At 39.1% G+C, this 20,483-nt stretch overlaps 1 protein-coding gene across 1 annotated transcript in view; it reads left to right on the top strand.

The window, feature by feature from the left end:
* LOC121191219 (ryanodine receptor 1-like) overlaps positions 1 to 20,318 on the top strand; it is a 44,738-nt gene extending 24,420 nt beyond the window's left edge. The window contains exons 73-106 of the mRNA XM_041052363.1: positions 918 to 1,088; positions 1,192 to 1,251; positions 1,383 to 1,517; positions 1,700 to 1,812; positions 1,911 to 2,007; positions 2,117 to 2,226; positions 2,344 to 2,395; positions 2,496 to 2,570; positions 5,054 to 5,153; positions 5,263 to 5,342; positions 5,449 to 5,525; positions 5,635 to 5,708; positions 6,589 to 6,606; positions 7,961 to 8,041; positions 8,135 to 8,223; positions 8,560 to 8,688; positions 8,767 to 8,871; positions 13,731 to 13,812; positions 13,910 to 15,231; positions 15,508 to 15,590; positions 15,957 to 16,116; positions 16,222 to 16,308; positions 16,481 to 16,753; positions 16,949 to 17,079; positions 17,186 to 17,228; positions 17,309 to 17,442; positions 17,539 to 17,599; positions 17,730 to 17,876; positions 17,961 to 18,095; positions 18,191 to 18,347; positions 18,537 to 18,601; positions 18,681 to 18,781; positions 18,895 to 18,946; positions 19,058 to 20,318. Coding sequence (XP_040908297.1) covers positions 918 to 1,088; positions 1,192 to 1,251; positions 1,383 to 1,517; positions 1,700 to 1,812; positions 1,911 to 2,007; positions 2,117 to 2,226; positions 2,344 to 2,395; positions 2,496 to 2,570; positions 5,054 to 5,153; positions 5,263 to 5,342; positions 5,449 to 5,525; positions 5,635 to 5,708; positions 6,589 to 6,606; positions 7,961 to 8,041; positions 8,135 to 8,223; positions 8,560 to 8,688; positions 8,767 to 8,871; positions 13,731 to 13,812; positions 13,910 to 15,231; positions 15,508 to 15,590; positions 15,957 to 16,116; positions 16,222 to 16,308; positions 16,481 to 16,753; positions 16,949 to 17,079; positions 17,186 to 17,228; positions 17,309 to 17,442; positions 17,539 to 17,599; positions 17,730 to 17,876; positions 17,961 to 18,095; positions 18,191 to 18,347; positions 18,537 to 18,601; positions 18,681 to 18,781; positions 18,895 to 18,946; positions 19,058 to 19,153 — 4,695 coding nt within the window. The 3' untranslated portion in view covers positions 19,154 to 20,318. The remainder of the gene's footprint in view (positions 1 to 917; positions 1,089 to 1,191; positions 1,252 to 1,382; positions 1,518 to 1,699; positions 1,813 to 1,910; positions 2,008 to 2,116; positions 2,227 to 2,343; positions 2,396 to 2,495; positions 2,571 to 5,053; positions 5,154 to 5,262; positions 5,343 to 5,448; positions 5,526 to 5,634; positions 5,709 to 6,588; positions 6,607 to 7,960; positions 8,042 to 8,134; positions 8,224 to 8,559; positions 8,689 to 8,766; positions 8,872 to 13,730; positions 13,813 to 13,909; positions 15,232 to 15,507; positions 15,591 to 15,956; positions 16,117 to 16,221; positions 16,309 to 16,480; positions 16,754 to 16,948; positions 17,080 to 17,185; positions 17,229 to 17,308; positions 17,443 to 17,538; positions 17,600 to 17,729; positions 17,877 to 17,960; positions 18,096 to 18,190; positions 18,348 to 18,536; positions 18,602 to 18,680; positions 18,782 to 18,894; positions 18,947 to 19,057) is intronic.
* The last annotated feature ends 165 nt before the right edge of the window (positions 20,319 to 20,483 follow it).

Genomic DNA, 20,483 nt, shown 5'->3' with positions numbered 1-20,483 from the left:
CATTTCATAGACTAAACATTCATATCACAAAATGCTGTCACATACCTTTGCACATCTTGGAGGACTCCAGAAAAAGCAGAAGGACTGAACTCTCGCAGAGCCAGAACAGGAGTTCAGGAGGCGAGCACAGGGACGGATCCCATAGCCTGTCTTACAGTAGCTGTGTGACTTTAACAGCCCGCTACTAATAAGTCTATCTCTAAATTCAGAAGTGTCGTTCTGTAACTTCTTCTAATATTTTAATGCTGCTGTTGTGATAACGTTTAATTCACACGTTGGTTTTATCTCTTTATCCTATTCATGGAATGCTGAATGGGCTGCCACTTGAATAAAATCGTTTTTCTTTTGCATGTTTCTATAAATGCAATTTCACTGATTTACTTTCTTATAAGACCCGTTCCTTTCAGCTTTCCTTTCCCAAAGCCAGCTATGTCCCCACTTTGTCCTCACATTTTCATTACACCCTCTACTTACCAGTCTGAGCTCAGAGAATCAATGATTTTTACAGTTGGGGAATCGCAGGTTATAGACACCCAAACTGACTGGGTAATTATAAAAGGAGAGATGTACTACTATTGGATAATAAACAGCTTGCAGCACTGTATAATGTAGTATAGTCATTACTAAAAGGTAGGATGATGTTCAGTAGTTAGTATTGAAACAATCACAGGTTTGTCATGAATTGTAATAAATGCTGACTGTGTTGACAAACTTATTCTATATTTACTTTGTGTGATATACAATTGCATATATATATATAGAGAGAGAGAGAGAGAGAGAATTAGTTCATTAAATCAGGGCTGCAATGTGTTTGATACGAAGCAGTGTCAACGGTGGTGTCGTACTGTAGGTATTTTATGAGATACTCTGAATGCTTTTTTTTTTTTTTTTTTGGGGTTTATTGTCTGTTTTCTCAGGGCGGAGGCTCAGATACCGAACGCACCAAGAAGAAGAGACGGGGAGATCGTTACTCTGTGCAGACTTCACTTATTGTGGCTGCCTTGAAAAAGATGCTCCCCACAGGCCTCAACATGTGCTCTCCCGCCGATCAGGAGCTCATTAACTTGGCCAAGATTCGATACTCTTTGGTAGTTTTTTTTTCTGACTTTGAATTAGATTCTTATACAGTTTTACCTCCCAAACCATAAGGATCTTAGGTCAGGTCAGTGATTAAACTTTTTTACTTTACAGAGAGACACTGATGAAGAAGTAAGAGAGTTCCTGCAGAACAACCTTCATCTTCAGGGGAAGGTATAATTCCTGGACTGTTAGTCCAACACTTTTTTTTTTTTTTTTTTTTAACATCCAAGATAACCTATAAGTGATAACAGATTTTCAGTCAGTATGCATTTCAGAAAGATCTGTATCTGTGTTGTGGAAAGGTGGACAACCCATCCATGCGCTGGCAGATGGCTCTGTACAAGGAGATGGCAGGGAAGGCTGAAGATGCTGACGCTCCTGTGAAAGTTGTCAAGAGAGTGCAGGAGGTTTCTGCTGTTCTCTACCACCTCGAAGTGGTGAGTGGATAACATCATCCACAGTAACTGTAGTAGATGCATATTGTGTCTCCAACACAGAGCACGAGATGTAACCACTGATAATTGATAACTGTGACTTCAGGCATTTCCTGCTGTACATAAAAAAATGACCATAGGAACTCTTTTGGCCACTTTGCCAATGACTACCTTCTCTGATGCAGACGGAGCACCCGTTTAAATCTAAGAAAATGGTGTGGCACAAGCTGTTGTCCAAGCAGAGACGCAGGGCTGTGGTTGCTTGCTTTAGGATGACGCCACTATACAACATTCCAAGGTGAGAAAACTACACCTGTGTCAGAACCGACGATTACAGTATGGGATGTTCACAAAATGACTAAAATGTAAAATGTGGTTTGGTTTTGTGCATTGCAGGCACAGAGCTTCAAATATGTTCCTTGAGGGATACAAACGCAATTGGCTTCACACTGAGGGTTACTCGTTTGAAGATAGGATGATAGATGACTTGTCTGTGAGTGGCATCTCACATCTGTTCCAACTACAGTTGTTCTTTTTTTGTTGTTTTGTTTTTATTTTATTTTGGCGCCTTTACTCACTCTTACTCTACCCGTGCATCCCAGAAAGCAATGGAGCAAGAGGAAGGAGACGAAGAGGAGGAGAGAGAAACAAAGCCAGATCCCCTCCACCAGCTCATACTGCATTTCAGTCGTACCGCTCTGACAGAAAAGAGGTTAGACAGAACCTCGCTGATAGAGTAAAATGATTCTGAGATGCAGAAATGAGGTATAAGTGCAGGGAGACATGCTATTCCTTGTTTACTTATTGTCTTCTCTTGTTCCCATTTCAGTAAACTTGATACAGATCATCTTTATATGGCTTATGCAGATATTATGGCAAAGGTGAGTCATCGCAGAGGGTTTGGGGTGTGAGCAGAGGTTTGATATGTGCATAACCCACTTTGAAACGCTCATATTTTTTTCTTTATCTCTCTTTATTTAGAGTTGCCATATTGGTGAGGAAGAAGAAGGAGGAGAGGAAATGGTGGAAAAGGCTGAGGATGAGATGTCCTTTGAGGTGCGACAGTCAGAACTGGTAATGGGCGGCCAGGGGCTAGGGACCAGGAACACAGTGGAGCGGTAGCTCTCGACGCATTGAGTGACCTCATCATCCGAACATTATTTCACAACCACGTCTTTTCTTTGAAGTCGTCATCGTCTTTGTTTTGTCTCATGACCTCTGTCTGTTCTGTCTGTGCTCTGTCTCCTCTGTCTGTATGTTGTGCTTCATTCATTGTGAGCTGCTTGATTTAGAGACTCATAGCTCCAATCCAGATGTTTTTTTTTTTTTTTTTTGACTGTATCAATTACCCTAATTTTCCAAATCCCACAACAACTTGAGACAAAAAGTTATTATATAGGCCTACTCGAATTTTAACAAGTTCAGCAACTTTTTGTGTCTGGAGTCTGGATTGGGTCTAATTAGATTGAATTAAATTAATGTAAAATTAACATCAACAATAACAATAACAATAATGATAACCAAAACAATATTCATAACATCAATAATAATAATAATAAAACACTTTTTAAAATCAGTTATCATCTCAACTTCCAGGAAGAATGCAAACCACTTTCGTATGAAGTAATGAAAATCCAGCAATGTGTAAGAATAATGTAGCTCAAGGGTTTTCTGTTACACCATAAAGCACCATAAAGCTTACCACTCTATCCACTGATCTGGTTTTAACATGTACAGCTCATAGAATTGGAACAGGCTTGGCAGAGCTTTTTATACTTTAAGGCTGACTTTGAAAAGCAACACCACCTGCCACTGTGCAGGCCTTCACTACATGCCGTGTGTCAAGCTTCTGAATCTCAGATACTGAACCCACTGATACATACTGTACTTCACAGTTAGAAGCAACTGGAGCTGAACTGTTGAAAAACTCCACTGAAATTTTTGTTTGTTTGACCATAAGCAATTTCTGTGCTTTGTCAACACGTATTGTCGCTTTAAACTACTAAAAAATATTTACAAATTCAAAAATGCCTTCAAAACGTGTGAGGGCTTATATTAAACTGGGGAGTTAGACATGCTACAAGATTAAAAAACAAAAACCTGCAGATGATATTGTTATTGAAGGCCATTCAAATTGAGATTTCCACTGAAAATGAACGTCTTAATACAAGCTCACTGACTAGTGATGTCATTCCTCCCAGTTTATATAGCTGTCCCATTTGTCTTTCTCTCTGTCTCTTTCGCCATCGTTCCATGTAATCCCTCTCACCTTCATAACACCAGTCTTCATTAACTGAATGCTACTGATCAGTGTTCCCTGCCCCCACTCACATAGCGTACTGACAGACTACAGTGAAAGCCAGTGTAGAACATGCAGCGTTAAAAAGCTATGCGTTCACACACACAGTCATTTCACACGCATCATATCCTGTAGCTCATAGTTCTTATTCAGGTTTCATTAGATAGTCAGGGACTGCAGGACACGTAGTGGGTAGAACATGGCCAGGCATATGTGGGTGGGTGGGGTTGGCTGTGGGAAGGGAGGGAGGCGGGGGAGGGGGAGGGTGGTATTTAAGGGTCAGGATGTGGGATGCTACAAGTTGATTTGTGATGTGGCCAAACAGAGGAATGTCTATTTGTCCTCTGAATTCAGAGATATTCATTTGACAGCCATTTTTCTCTCTACAAATGGCATTTAATTCCCAGTTAATACTTTAAATAAACAATTGTGCAACTGCACGGGTAGAGGTTAAAGGCCATTTAGAGCCAGAGTAATGTTTGAGTTTTTTTTTTTTTTTTTTTTAAATTGTGCAAAGTAATTTGAACCATTTGTTAGAGCAAAGGCACACTGCTAAGAAATGCCAAAGAAATATCTCCGATACAGAGGGATTACAGCTTCTGTCCAAAGTATCTTATTTGCAGGGCTACTGCAATGAAGACACTTTGGGAAGCTATATGGCTAAAATGGTAAGCCATGGGGGCTGTTTCCTGTAGTCTAACGCTTGCTCCAGCCAGCAAACGTGAGGAAGTAGTGTAACAACTCCATGACTAATAAAGTTGGGTGAAAGAATGTGTGCGCGTCAGGGTCAGACAGGTGCTTTAAATGGACAGTAACGAGCCGTAATGCAAATGCTTGTGAAAAGACAATATTACTGAAAACAGTGAGTTTCAGAATGTTTAGAGTTGCAACTCATGGAAAAATCGTAACGTGATATAGATTTTGTGAATAGGTAATTCACAGAACTTATCAATTAATAGATACTTTGTCTGCATAGATGCTTAAAGTTATCATTAGAGAAAAAAATGGTAAGTTGATTCAGCAGTAATTAGGTGAAAAGTTAGGGACTTGGGTGAAAGGAGAGTGAATGTGAACTGAAATTGAGAATATGAATGGATAGAATGGACAAGTTTTTAAATAAAAAACCTTTTTAAAACATTTAAACAGCTGACCTGGAAGAGTCCATTCTACCATTCTGAATCCTCTCTGTGAAATATAAGTAAACTGTGCCGAATGCTCATAATGTTTGTGTCCACCACAGGAAAAAGAAATGGAGAAACAAAGGCTCCTGTACCAGCAATCCAGACTTCATAATCGTGGCGCTGCAGAGATGGTCCTGCAGATGATCAGTGCCTGTAAAGGTAGTCAGGCTCCTTATCTTCAGCCCACATTTTTTGTCTGCAGACCTGCCTACACTGTGCTTCAGTTTACCTTCATGAGTTTATGACTCTGGTTTTTTTTTTCCTTTAGGTGAGACTGGCCCAATGGTGTCTACAACCCTCAAGCTGGGTATTTCTATCCTTAATGGCGGAAACAGTGAGGTCCAACGGGTATGTGTTCTGTAAACGAATCCTTTAGATGAGGTGATTTAGAATTTGAAGTTACCTTTAAAGTACCAGCACTTTTTATGGACTACACCTTCTTTTGATTTGTCAGAAAATGCTGGAGTACCTGAAGGATAAGAAGGACGTGGGCTTCTTTTTGAGCGTCCAAGCACTGATGCAGACGTGCTGGTCAGTTTTCAATCAGTGAACACACCTGTCAACTAGCATAAGTAATGTAGGTGTTTGCATTTGAAGAGTGGATATTGTGTATCTAAAAAGAGGTGTGTGTTCTCTGCAGTGTCCTGGATCTAAATGCCTTTGAGAGGCAGAACAAAGCAGAGGGGCTGGGCATGGTTTCAGAGGAGGGCACTAGTAAGTCTCCGTATTCTTTTCTTCAGCATCACCTTTTCACACTTAGTAGGGCCTATGATACAGCAGGAAAAACTTCAGAATGCAGCCATTGTTTAATATTATCATGTAATAGATTATCTGCACTGTTTGGTACAGTTTGCATTGTTGAATACATCCACACCCATCTCATTACACAGGTCTTGTTTTCACTTCACTTTAGCACTGCATATGTCCCAAAAATCCCCAATATGTTATTTCTGTGCGTTGTAGATTAGAGACAATAATCATAGAGCGGACAACTCTATCCAGTATCAGGTTTTACAGTATAGTAAGTCATGGTCAAAATGGAAAATCCAGCTCAAGTGATGGTTTTGTTTGTTACTGTAAGAAAAGTTTGTCTCATCAGCATAGAAACAACATAGAATACAAGGTAATAAATCAAAATAATGAATACATTTGAGACACTGATCATCTATTCATTCATCTTTCTCTAAATTCTTTCCATCTGTGACATTTACTGTACAAACTTTTATTTAATTGAATGATTAGTCTCCTAACATGAAATATTATTAACACTTGGAAAACGGTTAAAAGATTAGCTTTAAGCTCTTGTTTTGTTTTTTGTTTTGTTTTTGATTTAACTCAAATTAGTTCAGGTTTTTTTTCCTTAGTATGTCTGGTAGTTTGACTTGTTGATTTGGGCTTCACCTATGTTTACCAACTTTTGTCATCTAATTCTGGAGGTTCATTTGAAATTCTACCTGAATGAATTTGCCATGGAATGTTGTTAATCTCCCCCTCCTCATCTCTTAGTCCTCTACTGTTGTCAACACACTGATCCTCTCTCCCTTCCCCACGATCACTGCCACCTCTCCCTTGTCCCTTCTTTCATGGTCCTCAGACTTGAACCTAGATCGGGGTAAATCATGTTTCTGTCCATCTGCGTCTCTGTTCCTCTTATTCCTCTCTCTCGCTGTCTCCACTGTCCCTCTGGCTCCATCACTTCTTTTGCTAACATTGAAAAATTCTACCAAGAGAGGATTGGATGCCTCTGTCCATCTTTCATGTTCATAGCTCGTGCCCCTCCTCACATTTCTTGTTCATTTCAAAAGACAATGAATGGAATCTGGTCTCTTCTGCTCATCAAAACCTACTAAAACTGTGCGTGTGAAACTTTCATGAAAGAATATTTTTTATAAACAGTGATAGAGCTCCTTATTTCACAGCCAACTTCTTGCATATTTTCAGTCACATCATTTGTAGAGAGGCTGTTCTTTTCTTGAATTATGGCTACAAACGTTAACGTAACTGCAGCCAATCCCGATAACTGTAATGTGCATCAAGTTTTAACCCTCTTTAAACACACAAAAAAATAAAAAGAACATTCTGATATCTTAAATTTAGTCTGTTGGAAATCTATAGTTGGACGTCAATAGCTCCTTAAACTGTAGTTTTGAACAATAGAACGCACCATCTCCTGTCTCTGATGTACTTTATCAAGCACTGGATTCCCTTCAACATTTTGATGGACAATGCCCCAACCTCTCTGACATTTAACTCTGCTGCAATAGAGCAAAGTTGGCGTGTGCATGATTCTGTGTGTGTGTGCGTGTGTTTATACAGTGGTGAACTGGTATCAAGTACTATTCCACGTATGCAGCACACGGCCCATTTTTGAAGAATATTTCAAAATGGTACTGTGATTTTGTATATGTGACGATACACACTTAAAAAAGAAACTCCAGATGATCAGTTCACCCCTGAGTACTGCAATGTTGTCTTTCTTTCTGTACAGCAGCGTATTTGTACTGTCTGCTTACTTTATACATGTTGTTAATCTGTTTGTCTTTTACTGTGTTGAGGTTTCACTGCAACTCACTTGTGCATTAGCTGCGTGCATGTGACGCTGATGCCTCCTGTATGTTGTTTGACATTTGATTGTTAGACCATTGTCAATCACAGTCATTTGTATTTCTTCTATTAATATTATTGATACAATTTAGTGTGACTCTTTCTTTAGGTTATAGTAAAAAAAAAAAACAACACTCACAGGTGGTTATTGCACTGTCTGATACTAAAATCCATTGAGAAATGAAGATGGTAAGTTGAGAGATGAATATTATTTCCCATCCTCACACTGTTTAGACAAACTGTTAAAGTAATTACCAGTAAGACTTTTTTTTTTTAAACCACTTTGAGTCCGATCTCAACCTGCTTTTAGGATGTCATTTAATTTTCATTCATTTAATTCTTATTATTTCTTTTTTTTTTAGATGAGAAAGTGATGGCAGATGATGAGTTCACCTGTGACCTCTTCCGTTTCCTGCAGCTGCTTTGCGAGGGTCACAATAATGGTGAGAGTGACCCGTGTTTCGAAATTAAAAGCAAAAGTAAATTCAGACCCACGGTCGTTACTATTTTTCAAAACAATCTCTATATTGCTGCAGATTTTCAGAACTACTTGCGGACGCAGACTGGCAGCACAACTACCATCAACATCATCATCTGTACCGTAGATTACCTCCTCCGACTCCAGGTGCTGCTTAAGAGCAATTTAGCGGAAAGAGTGAAATTAATAAGGATTAAAACTAAGTCTGCAAGGCCAAGTTAAGAATTATTTTTTCCCCAAAAGTACATTTATAACAGGATGTGGTATTGAATGTGTAGCTGTCTTTTTTTTTTTTTTTTTGGTAATCCAGAAAGTCATGATCAGAAAACTGTGAGTATTTTGTTTATAGTATTTTAAATTGATTAAGATGGAATTTATATGCCAAATAAAAGCTTTAACTGTGATTTGAAAAACAATCTTTAAAAATAAAGTATGTTATTGGTACGGGAGTATTCTACTTACCTCTCATATTTCCCAATCAAGGAGTCTATCAGTGATTTCTACTGGTATTATTCTGGAAAGGACGTCATTGATGAACCAGGCAAAAAGAATTTCTCCAAAGCCATGACGGTGGCAAAACAGATTTTCAACAGTCTCACTGAATATATTCAGGTAAAATTTGAACATATCAGGCATTTCCACTAGCTGGTTGTTTGCTGTGTGTGTAACACACACTGTTTCTCTCTTCAGGGTCCATGCACTGGCAACCAGCAGTCCCTGGCCCACAGCAGGCTGTGGGATGCTATTGTCGGGTTCCTTCATGTCTTTGCCCACATGATGATGAAGCTGGCACAGGTACGCACATACCGATCAGCTGATCATAGCTTTATTTGCCGTGAACAAGTAAAGGAAAAACAAATTCACTGTAGCCTTTCTGCAACTTCATGTGTGAACTGACCTCAAATCTACACTTACACAATCAATACTGATGGAATAAATCTGTTATACAACTTTTACAGAAATTGATGGTAACTGTGGAAGGTGCGACGCTCTTTAAAATGTTACCTTTTACCATGAGTCATAAAAATGGTGATCAACATAACCATTATGTTGATGTTTAGAAAAAGCACCCCACCATTACCAAGCCTTCAGGAATATCTCTCTGTTTATTTCAGTGGACTTTACCTTTACTGGGTACATATACACATCATAGTATAAACCATACAACAGCTCCATACATGTGCATGAAAAAAAGTTATGTTGTCATAAGCCTAACAGTAAACATGCTTGGAATAGTTAATAGTTTAATAGGTAAGTCAGTATACACTGCATATACGTCTGAATTTTACATTTAGAGAGTAGAGTCACTTTGGATTTCTTCTTTCTATAAATATTTCTGCCATTTATTTGTACCTACTGTATGGACTGGTTTCAATGTGGTTCTTCACACTCACATTAATTCTAAATGGACGCCTTTTTCCACAGAAGACATTTTGACATGTGACAGTAGAAACATCAGATGTGTAAAAAAATAAAATAAAATAATAATACTAAACTTTCCTCATTCAGTTTTACCATTTAATTTTGTGAAATAAAAAATATGTAATCAATTATGAAAATAGAAAATGCACTTAGAGGTCCTTTAACTATATACTATATTCAACAAACCAACCAGACTGAAAGTGTGGAATCACATTGACTTCAAACTATATGGTGCAACTTCAGTGCTACAAATGAAAGGCCAAAATACTTTGGGAGAAATCACATGACTTTCCCACTCTATACAGTGCAGTCATCCTCCGGGGATGACTGAGGCTAATAGCACATCTTTATTAGTAGTAAAGTGTTTGCATGCATAACCCAAGTTAAGAGCCAAGCCATACATACTTCTGTAAGCTCCCAGCTCAGCATACTCTAACACATATGATGCACTTAACACAAAATTACTTTCCCGTGCGCTGCCCTTTCTGACCTGATTTTCTCACCCATTATTGGCTGTTCTGTTTTGCAGTAATCATGTCTGAAATACTTTGATATACCAGTGAACAGGGAATATTTTCCATGTCTAATTACAAAAAGGAAACAGTAATTATAGGACAGTTTGTAAATGATGGGATTTATTATTTAGGGTCCTGTTTTCTTGGCCGTGCAAAGACAAGTGCAAACTGCACTGACAGTTTGGTTATTTTCTGAACTTTAAACTCACTTGGCCCACATGTGTTGTATTTTGGTGCCAAGCACAGACCACACAATGCACAGGTGATAGGGGAGGTGCAAACACTTGGCAGCTTCATTCAAATGTGGCGCACTGCAAAGCCCGAAGCACGTTCAGTCAGAAAACAGAGTACAGTGTTTTTCTATGATTTCTGGGTTGAATGACATTCTTCCCCAAAATGGTGTAAAACCGTGTGCAACAGGTTTTACAGACATGTTTTTTTAATTCGGTAGGTGTGTCAGAGGTGTTACTCAATCATCGGCAACGTGTTTAATCCCTGCTGTAAATAAAAGGAAGTGCTCTCCATTGTAAACGTTTTTTTTTTTTACATTTTATCATGGCTCAACGTGCCATGAAATTAAATTCATCTGGCATCAGCTGCCACTTTAAGACTAAATACACCGCACAAATGCACAGCAATAATGGAATAAAGCCTAAAATGTAAATAAGTCATTGTAACTCATCAATTTCCAGCCAGTAGAAGTGTTTAAATCAGCATTAAAAAGTTCATGTTTACTGTGTTTAAAGAATGAACATGCAAATCAGTGAGCAATCTTCCTCTGGTTCGTTAAATTCCTGCAGCCATCTGAAGGCAGCAGGACTTTCCCATGCGGACACATGTATATGAAAAATCCGTAGCATTACGCATGACTGTCCACTGTTTAACATTATTAAGTCCCGTGTGAATGACATCAGCCTGCAGCAAAGCAACCCCCATACAATACTACGCACATCAGTCTGGTCCCTTATGGTGCGATATTCAGCTGTTTAATGTCACTGACACACATTCATATTCACAGAGAATACTGAAGTACTGAAACTGAAAGAGCGTTGGATTGATGTGGTCATATAAATGGCCTCATCCACATTTTTATTATTTATTTATTTCTATCATCATTGTATAAATTAAATAAAAACCGACACTATCTCCCTCTGGCTGCAGAATTGAGCTATACCATCCATACAACAATTTGATTTCCTGGAGAAGCTTCTTTCCATTTGTTGAGATGTTGTCAAAGTGATGAGACCAGTTGTGTGACTGGCTGGGAGTGAATTTTACTAATCCAATTTATATTCCACTTCAGCCAGCCCTTTTGCACATTGTGCTGTTGCACCTACATGACCCAAAATAGCAGGGGCCACCCCCACAGTCCATGCACCCTACCACCTTGAGATGTACCACCTTGCACTTGTCGTTGTGCTTGCACGGTCAAAATAGGACCCTTAGTGTGTAAAACAGTACTAGCTCCAACATTGTTTTACTGTGAAATGAAAGAAAATATGCCATACACAAGAATATTTGAAAATGTAATAATGTTTTGATTTGTGTAACAACTGAATAATTTATGCATTATTTAAACTGTCTTCCACATGGTCAATGCAGGGTAAAGTATGTATCCATTTTATTTATCTATTGATGTGACATTGTGTTTGTAATTTATTCAGTGTTGGTTTCCCTTATCAGGTTGTTTTATACCCACCTGCTTTTAAAGGTAAAATAAGAATTGACCTGATTTGAAAGGTCTTAATTAGGAGTTTGTGAAGATTGGAAGTTTGGAAGATTGAAAAATACCTACATTAACACAAGTCAAATCAAAAAATAGTGTCATAATTAAATGAAACACAAATGTAACTAAATTATTTATTTATTTATTTTATTGTGACATGGTTTTTCCATGCCACATTAAAATAAAAAAAAAGCAGCCTGCTGCTGGACAACAGTGAAAAGGTGTAATGCTTTCCACTGTTGTCCAGCAGAGGGTTGGAGCTGCGAAGCAGCTTTTTTCTTGTCTTGAAACAGAAAGACATTGTCATTTCAAGGTGTTCAGTACATGTAGGAGCAAATCTGTAGCAACAGAAGTGAACTGCCTATGCTGAGTTATCATAGTCACTGACAGATTCAATAGCTTTTTGTAGTGGAGCGCCACTCACCGGTGACTGAAAGCCCCTGTGGCAGTTCACGGTCAGATGCTCAGTACGATACCTCCTCATTTAGCTATCTATGTTGTGGACATCTGTTTACATTAGCTAATCCTCCTCCATGAAATCAGTCAGTGTTTGCTGGGGGTAAGCAAAACCTAGCCCCCAGCAAATTATTTGTGTTTGTACAGTCCCTCCGTTTAAACAGTTTACAGTGATTCACAAATGTCACCAGTAGTGTCCTCCTTGGTGGCTGGGTACCCCAGATAAAGTTTTATTGTGAAAGGCTGTCTGTCATGGCTGAAAAACATACTGAATGTGAATTTCCAGACCCAACAATGTTCTCCTTACAGCAAAGCATCTTGCCTTGTTAAGCAATTAAAACCAACAATATTATAATTAGAAACAAATATGGTTTTTGCTGAATCGGTGAATTCGTAACAAAGAAGCAGGTGACTACAAAACATCCTGAGAGAGAGACTGACCTTTAACCTCCACTGTTGGAGTATACACTTTAATATGAGATTATTTGGTGTTGGAAAATACATTTTAATGTGACATCCACTTTGTGTGCACACACCTAACAGGGCTTACAATTCTCTTGCCATTTTCATTCATTAATAACTAACCCGAAGGGGAATGCTGTTCATTTGTGGTGTGTTGCTTTGTGGCTTCTGTGTTGCCTTGGCTGTAACACTATTTAAGTATTAATATAACATTAGCATATATCTGTATAGCATATATACTGTGTATATACAGTATATATATATATGTAGTAAATAAATGAATTTCATGGAATTGAAGTTATCTTCCAACTGAAATTCTGTTACCGTTCATAGAAATCCATGGCATATTTAGGATGAGGCCACACATGTTGAAACACAAAACATATGAAGAGAATAAAATCAGGACAGTGGCATCCGCTGGCATGAGCTCCTATTTCTCTGGTTGAAGGAATAATGAGTAATGAACTAGCACGTGGTATAATGTTTGTTTGCCATGAAAACCTTTAGACTTTTTCATTGCACAGGTAGAGACCACAGTGTTGCAGATGTAACCCCACGGATGGGTTGTTACATGCCTGAATGTCTGCTCTTTGTCACAAAAGCTTCAGCTATTAAATCTAATGCTCACTGTCATGAAGATTTAAGCAGCATTCAGATAGGAATAAGTGACGTGTGGAAACCAGAATTTATGTAAAGCTGAAGGAGGTTGGTTAAATTTACATTCTGACATTCAGATTTTCCTAAACCGTTTTTAAGTTTTGAGACAAAGACAAGGTCTCTCAGCATGAGGGTTTGTTCAGTTAACTTCTTTTTGCAGCACCCTCTTTGTTGTGAATGTGAGTGTATGCAACACACATTATTCTGAATGTACACCTCATGTTGTAACAAGTATTTGGGTTACTATATGTTAAAATAGTTTTGTGTGATAACTCTTGACATTTTTCACTTGTGCCTTCCACTTCACCAATGACTATTGCATCTATATAAGTCTATGTTAAACCCCTAATATTTTAAAATGGTATAAAATCTGTTGTCATTACTGTAAGATCTTGTGCATCTTTTTATGGTCACAGGACTCCAGCCAGATTGGTTTGCTGAAGGAGCTTCTTGACCTACAGAAAGACATGGTTGTTATGCTGCTCTCACTGTTAGAGGGTAAAGAGTTTGTATCTGTTTCATGTGCAACAGTTATAGTCTCTTCCCATCTTGTCCTGTTCAAACTTCTGAGTGAATTTTACTTTGTATTATTCAGGAAACGTGGTAAATGGCACAATTGCCCGCCAGATGGTGGACATGTTGGTAGAGTCATCCAGCAATGTGGAGATGATCCTCAAGTTCTTTGACATGTTCCTGAAACTGAAAGACATCGTGGCATCGGATGCTTTCCGTGATTACGTCACAGACCCTCGGGGACTGATCTCCAAGAAGGACTTCCAGAAAGCCATGGACAGTCAGAAACAGTACTCCCCCTCTGAGATCCAGTTTCTTTTGTCCTGCTCAGAGGCAGATGAGAATGACATGATCAACTATGAAGAGTTTGCCAGTCGCTTTCAAGAACCTGCCAAGGACATTGGTTTCAACATCGCAGTGCTGCTCACCAACCTGTCTGAGCATGTCCCCCACGACACCAGGTTACAAAACTTCTTAGAACAAGCGGAGAGTGTGCTGAACTACTTCCGCCCCTTCCTGGGCCGTATTGAAATAATGGGCGCCAGCAGAAAGATTGAGCGCATCTACTTTGAGATCAGTGAAGTAAACCGCAGACAGTGGGAGATGCCCCAGGTCAGAGAGTCCAAACGCCAGTTTATCTTTGACGTTGTTAACGAGGGCGGTGAATCGGAGAAGATGGAGATGTTTGTCAACTTCTGTGAGGACACCATCTTTGAGATGAATATAGCCTCGCAAATTTCAGAGCAGGAGGAAGAGGAAAAGGGAGGGGAAGATGACGAAGGAGATGAAGGTGGAGGTGAGGCAGGACCAGGAGGGGGAACAAATGGAGGTGGTGATGAGGATAGCAATGGAGAGGAACAGCAGCCTGAATCAAGCTCTGCCTTTGCAGACTTCATAAACAGCATGTTAAGCTTCTTCAGCATTTTCACCTTCCGTAACCTTCGCAGACAGTATCGCAGAGTGAGAAAGATGACCTTCAAGGAGATCATAGTGGCTCTGTCCACTTTTTTCTGGACCATCCTAATGAGTATACTACACTTCATTTACAATGTATGCAAAGGCTTCTTTATGATCATCTGGCAAACACTGTTTGGAGGTGGCTTAGTGGAGGGAGCTAAAAATATCACAGTGACTGAGATTTTAGCAAGCATGCCAGATCCCACGCAGGATGATGTGCATGGGGATGGACCAGGGGAGCCAAGGACAGGGGAAGAGCAAGACACTGGAGGGGTAACAGACACTGGAGAGACTGGGAGCGGAGAGGAGGAAGAGGAGGATACCCAGGAAAAAGAGGGCGGGAGGATACCGGGTATTGATGCTCCAGGTGGACTTGGAGACATGGGTGTAGAGGCACCTGTTGAACCTCCTACTCCCGAAGGAACTCCCATAACAAAGAGAAAAATGGTGAGTTATTTTGCACCTCAGGTACATAAAAAATGTCTGTAAATATTTGCTAATTCTCATGGTAGTTATCCGTTCAGTTCCTCAGATGTAAGCCATCCAATTTTAAATTTACACTATTTTGTTTATTAACAGACATTGTATCTCTCAAAAATTAAGAAAGGAAAAATAAAAAGTCTTATACAGTATATTTGTCAAATAAAAAAGGAAGAAAAGTAGAAATAAAAAGTGAAGGCTAAAATTTTGGGGGCTATTCTGTGTGTTGTTGTTTCATTGCAGCCACCAGAAGAGGCCGATGCTAGCCAGAAACCACCTGAACCTGTTCCTGTAGAAGAGCCTCCACCAGAGCCGGAAAAAGCTGAGTAAGAAATTTGTTTTGGTTTTGCATCAGCATTAACATGATCCCAAATGTATCTCCTCTGTCAAGACTGTAGATAACAGACTAGACTCTTTAACCAAGACTAGAATATAGTGGAAATAAGTTCTGAATTCACAGCTTTGGTACATGCCTTTGATTATTTTTGTGAGGCAGTTACTTGTGCTAACTGCCAAAAATGTACATTACACTTGGAGTATTACTATACAGAATTAGGCCTCTCTGTAGGGGATGTGGAGAGCACAGACATAGACAGATGGATGGCAAATTCAAATCGCTGCACATGATTTTGAAGTTGATCGGATACGGTAATAAAAAAATAATTCTACTGTCTACTGTGTTTGATTTTCAGCGTGGAAACCGGAGAGAAAGCAGAGAAAGAATCCCACAGCAAAGAGAAAGAACAGCCAGAAGAACCAAAGAAATCTGCCACAAAAAAAGAAAAGAAGATGAAAGGGGAAGGAGGTTTTCAAATCTGGTCTGAGCTGGAAACCCAAAGGAATAAATTTATGGTGACAACAGCTGCTAGTGTTTGTTTCAGAATTGATTTGCGAGCATAACTTCAGTTTCACTCTTCACTTAGCAACTCACTAAAAATATTCACCTCTCTTTTGTAGAACTACCTCTCCAGAAACTTCTACAACCTGCGTTTTTTGGCTCTGTTCCTTGCATTTGCCCTGAATTTCATTCTGCTGTTCTACAGGGTAAAAAGATAATTTCACATTTGAATAACAATGTTGTACTTAAGTGCTCAGTACAGTTTTATATTTTTCTTAATCTTATGTGCCTTCATCAAAGGAAATACCTACTGTATAGATAACAATGTGTGAGCTGTCTGAGGTTCAGTTTTACTCTACATTGTTCTGTTCTACTTAGGTATCTGACACCCCGCCTGAGGGCGAGGAGATGGAAGGATCTGGACTGTCGGAGGGAAACGGGCTGTTCGAGGGCTCTGGGTTGTTTGAAGGTTCAGGGGAAGAAGCTGAGGGATCCGGAATGAATGAAGGAGGCGATGAGGACGAGGAGGACGTGCCAGTTTACTTCTATTTAGAGGAGAGCACTGGCTACATGCAGCCCACATTGGCCTTCCTCGCCATCCTGCACACAGTCATCTCATTCATCTGCATCATCGGCTACAACTGCCTCAAGGTATGATGGGCACACAGTAAAAAGCAGTTGATTTAGTGTGTAAAATTTGACACACTGTTCAAAATCTAAGAGACAAAAGTGTCAAGTGTTAAATGTTGATCAGATTTTCAAAAAGCAAACTGTTGCACTGAACCATGTTCTACCTTACACCAAAAACCTGCATAGTTATACAGCATTTACAATTGTTTTCGTCAGATTCCATTGGTAATCTTTAAAAGGGAGAAAGAACTTGCAAGAAAGCTGGAGTTTGACGGCCTGTACATCACTGAGCAGCCTGAGGACGATGACATCAAGGGCCAGTGGGACCGACTGGTCCTCAATACACCGTATGTGGATAAAACAATCATTAGTAGGCTCACAAGAAAACTACTTCCAACACCAACAGTTTTTTTTTTTTTTTTAATAAATAAATGATGTCCCTTTTTTTTACAGCTCTTTCCCAAACAACTATTGGGATAAATTTGTCAAACGAAAGGTGAGTTGTTTTTGATTTTGGTGATTTTAAAATGAGTGTCGTAGGGCGTTGTTAATGTGTAATGTAATGTCCGTGTCCAGGTTCTGGACAAGTACGGAGACATTTATGGCAGAGAGAGAATCGCTGAACTCCTGGGTGTCGATTTAGCCTCCCTGGATGTGAGTCAACAACATGAGAAGAAACAGGAAGAACCAGACAACTCTGTGTTTGCATGGTATGGCACAATAAAGATGTGAAATCAGACACATTAGACATTACTCTTCAAAGTTGAAATTTAAAATGAATATCAAGCAATATTGTATGTTTTTAGGGCAACTTCCATCGACATCAAGTACCAGATCTGGAAATTTGGTGTTGTCTTCACAGATGGTGTAAGCAAACCCATATTTAATTGTGTATTGCCCACTATACTATACTATTCCATACTGTACTATAATGTCCTATGAAAACATGACCTTACCTCTGTGAACTGAATGAACCTTCAGTGTTATCCCTTTGCAGACCTTCCTTTATCTCTGTTGGTACCTGGTCATGTCTCTGCTTGGGCATTACAACAACTTCTTCTTTGCCTGCCACCTGCTGGACATTGCCATGGGTGTCAAGACTCTGCGCACTATCCTGTCCTCAGTCACGCACAATGGCAAACAGGTAAGTGCAGGAGAAATTAACAGTTAATTTTAATTTTGCTTCAGTTTGAATGACCTAACTCTGTGTCCGTCTTTTTTCTGCCAGCTCATGATGACAGTGGGCCTGCTGGCTGTGGTGGTGTACCTTTACACTGTAGTTGCCTTCAATTTCTTCCGCAAGTTTTACAACAAGAGCGAGGACGAAGATGAACCAGATATGAAATGCGATGACATGATGACCGTATGTCACTGTGGATCTAAAAAAAAAAAATTGCACTTTCCTGCATTTATGTCTGCACACCTTCCTAAATGATGCATATTTTCTTTGCTTTACAGTGTTACCTGTTCCACATGTACGTGGGTGTGCGTGCTGGTGGAGGCATTGGAGATGAGATCGAGGATCCTGCTGGAGATGAATACGAGCTTTACAGAGTGGTCTTTGATATAACTTTCTTCTTCTTCGTCATTGTCATTCTGCTGGCCATTATTCAGGGTAAAGACAATATCGGCCTGGAGAACAAGTTTCAGATATCATGTCATTGAGTACTAACATTGGAAGGAACTTGGGAAAAGGAACAGACTTACTTTTGTTTGACAACTGTTGTAGGAAAGAAATTTTAAGATACACTTAACAGAATTTATAAACATCTCTAATGATAATGTTACTCTACAAATATTGTAGGTCTGATCATTGATGCCTTTGGAGAACTTAGAGACCAACAGGAGCAGGTCAAAGAAGACATGGAGGTACGACACTTAAAGTTGACACCTTTACCCAGTGTATGCACAACATGGCTTTAATGCTCATTGTTGATTTTTTGTGCAGACAAAATGTTTCATATGTGGCATTGGAAGTGACTACTTTGACACAACACCACACGGCTTTGAGACCCACACTTTCGATGAACACAACCTGGCCAATTACATGTGAGTACATCGTTTGTGTTACAGCGTGTGCATGTTTGATATGTGAGTTTGTGTATGCAGGCACAGTATGTGTGCATGTACAAATGAGAAAATAACATGTGAGTCGTTTTCAGGTTCTTCTTAATGTACCTTATCAACAAAGATGAGACAGAGCACACTGGTCAGGTCAGTCTGAATAGTTTTATTACAGTTTTTTTTTTTTTGTTTTTTTTAATTGCTGTACAGGATTTAGGAGCGACCTCCTCTAAATTGTCGGTCTTACTTCCTGTGTTTTAGGAGTCGTACGTGTGGAAGATGTACCAGGAGCGTTGCTGGGACTTCTTCCCTGCTGGAGACTGTTTCAGAAAACAATACGAGGATCAACTTTCCTAGGCAACAAGTACTTTACACATACAGAGGGGAAAATGACACCTACTGAACTCCTACGTGTGTTCATCTCATCATTCCTGACAAAACCCACAACAAATTGATTTTGTCATGAAAAGTGCAAAAAAAAATGGAAAAGATTAAATGCATGAACATCACTAGACGCTTTGGCCACTTCCAAGCAGAAACATCGACTTTAGCAGGTGGCAGAAAACTGCAGTGTCCTTGAAGTGTAAGAAAGATAGTTTTTATATTCAAATGGCATTCATGCCAAATGTTTTTAGGCGTAGTCATCTATTTAATCATACATCAAATTGCATACAAATGTTGCCTCTTTAACCAATTTAGGCAAATAATAGTCTCCCAGTGGGTTTTAATTTGCTGAGGCAGAGAGGATAAAACCACTGTTTATGTGAGAATGTGACAAAGTGCCTAAGCAGTAACACAACTGCATCAATCAGAACATACAGTACCGAGTAAATCCCTGGGAAGTTAACCTTTTCTGTCTTTATATACAAACAAAAGTTTTATTCAAATTCACTATGTATTTCCTTTGTGATTATTGTGTCACTTTAGCTTATTTATTTGACTCAATTAGTGTTTTTTTCTTTTCTCTGTTTAGTTTTCTTCAGATACTGTAGCTTATGTCTTTGATTTTTAAGTTATTTTATTTATTGTTTTTCAAGACAACTTAAACTCTGACAGTAATTAAATTCAGTGTAAGAATACACTTCACTGCAATGTGACATCGATTTGATTGATTGATCAGAGTCACAGAAGGTTATCTACAGTTTAACTACACTTACATCTGCAGTTTTAACTATTTAATTTCTATTCATGTTAAGTACGCAACAATAAATGTTTGTCTTAATAGCACTCAAGTGTTGTCTGACTGGATAACAGCCACCGAAATATGCAGGACTACAGAGGGCAAGACACTAAATTGCACAGAAAAGGACTCAACATGACTTAATTGTCTTTTCATGACTGCTATGGAGCTGTTGAAAGGTACATTTTAAAGATAAAAAATGGGCTGTTTTCTGTACCATTTGGATTTGAATCAGGAAATTAGGGAAGAGGTTTAGTGAAACTGATTTAAAATTACTTTTAATTCTATGTATGCAAAACTGAATTGATATTAAAGAGAAATATACTTTAAAAAAAAAACAAACAAACTGATGAATCAGTCTGATTTACTCTAACTCCACACACGCTCCAGCAGTTTGTGTGTAACATCTCATCACAACCCATTTTCATACCAATCTGCTGAACTGTGGCCCTGTGGAGCCTGACAGCTGAATGGGGATTAAAGCTGAGCATTAAAACTCGCTTTGAG

This window comes from Toxotes jaculatrix, chromosome 12 (genome assembly GCF_017976425.1).
Source record: "Toxotes jaculatrix isolate fToxJac2 chromosome 12, fToxJac2.pri, whole genome shotgun sequence".
In the NCBI taxonomy this organism is placed as follows: Eukaryota; Metazoa; Chordata; class Actinopteri; family Toxotidae; genus Toxotes; species Toxotes jaculatrix.
This window is presented reverse-complemented; position numbering and strand designations above follow the sequence as displayed.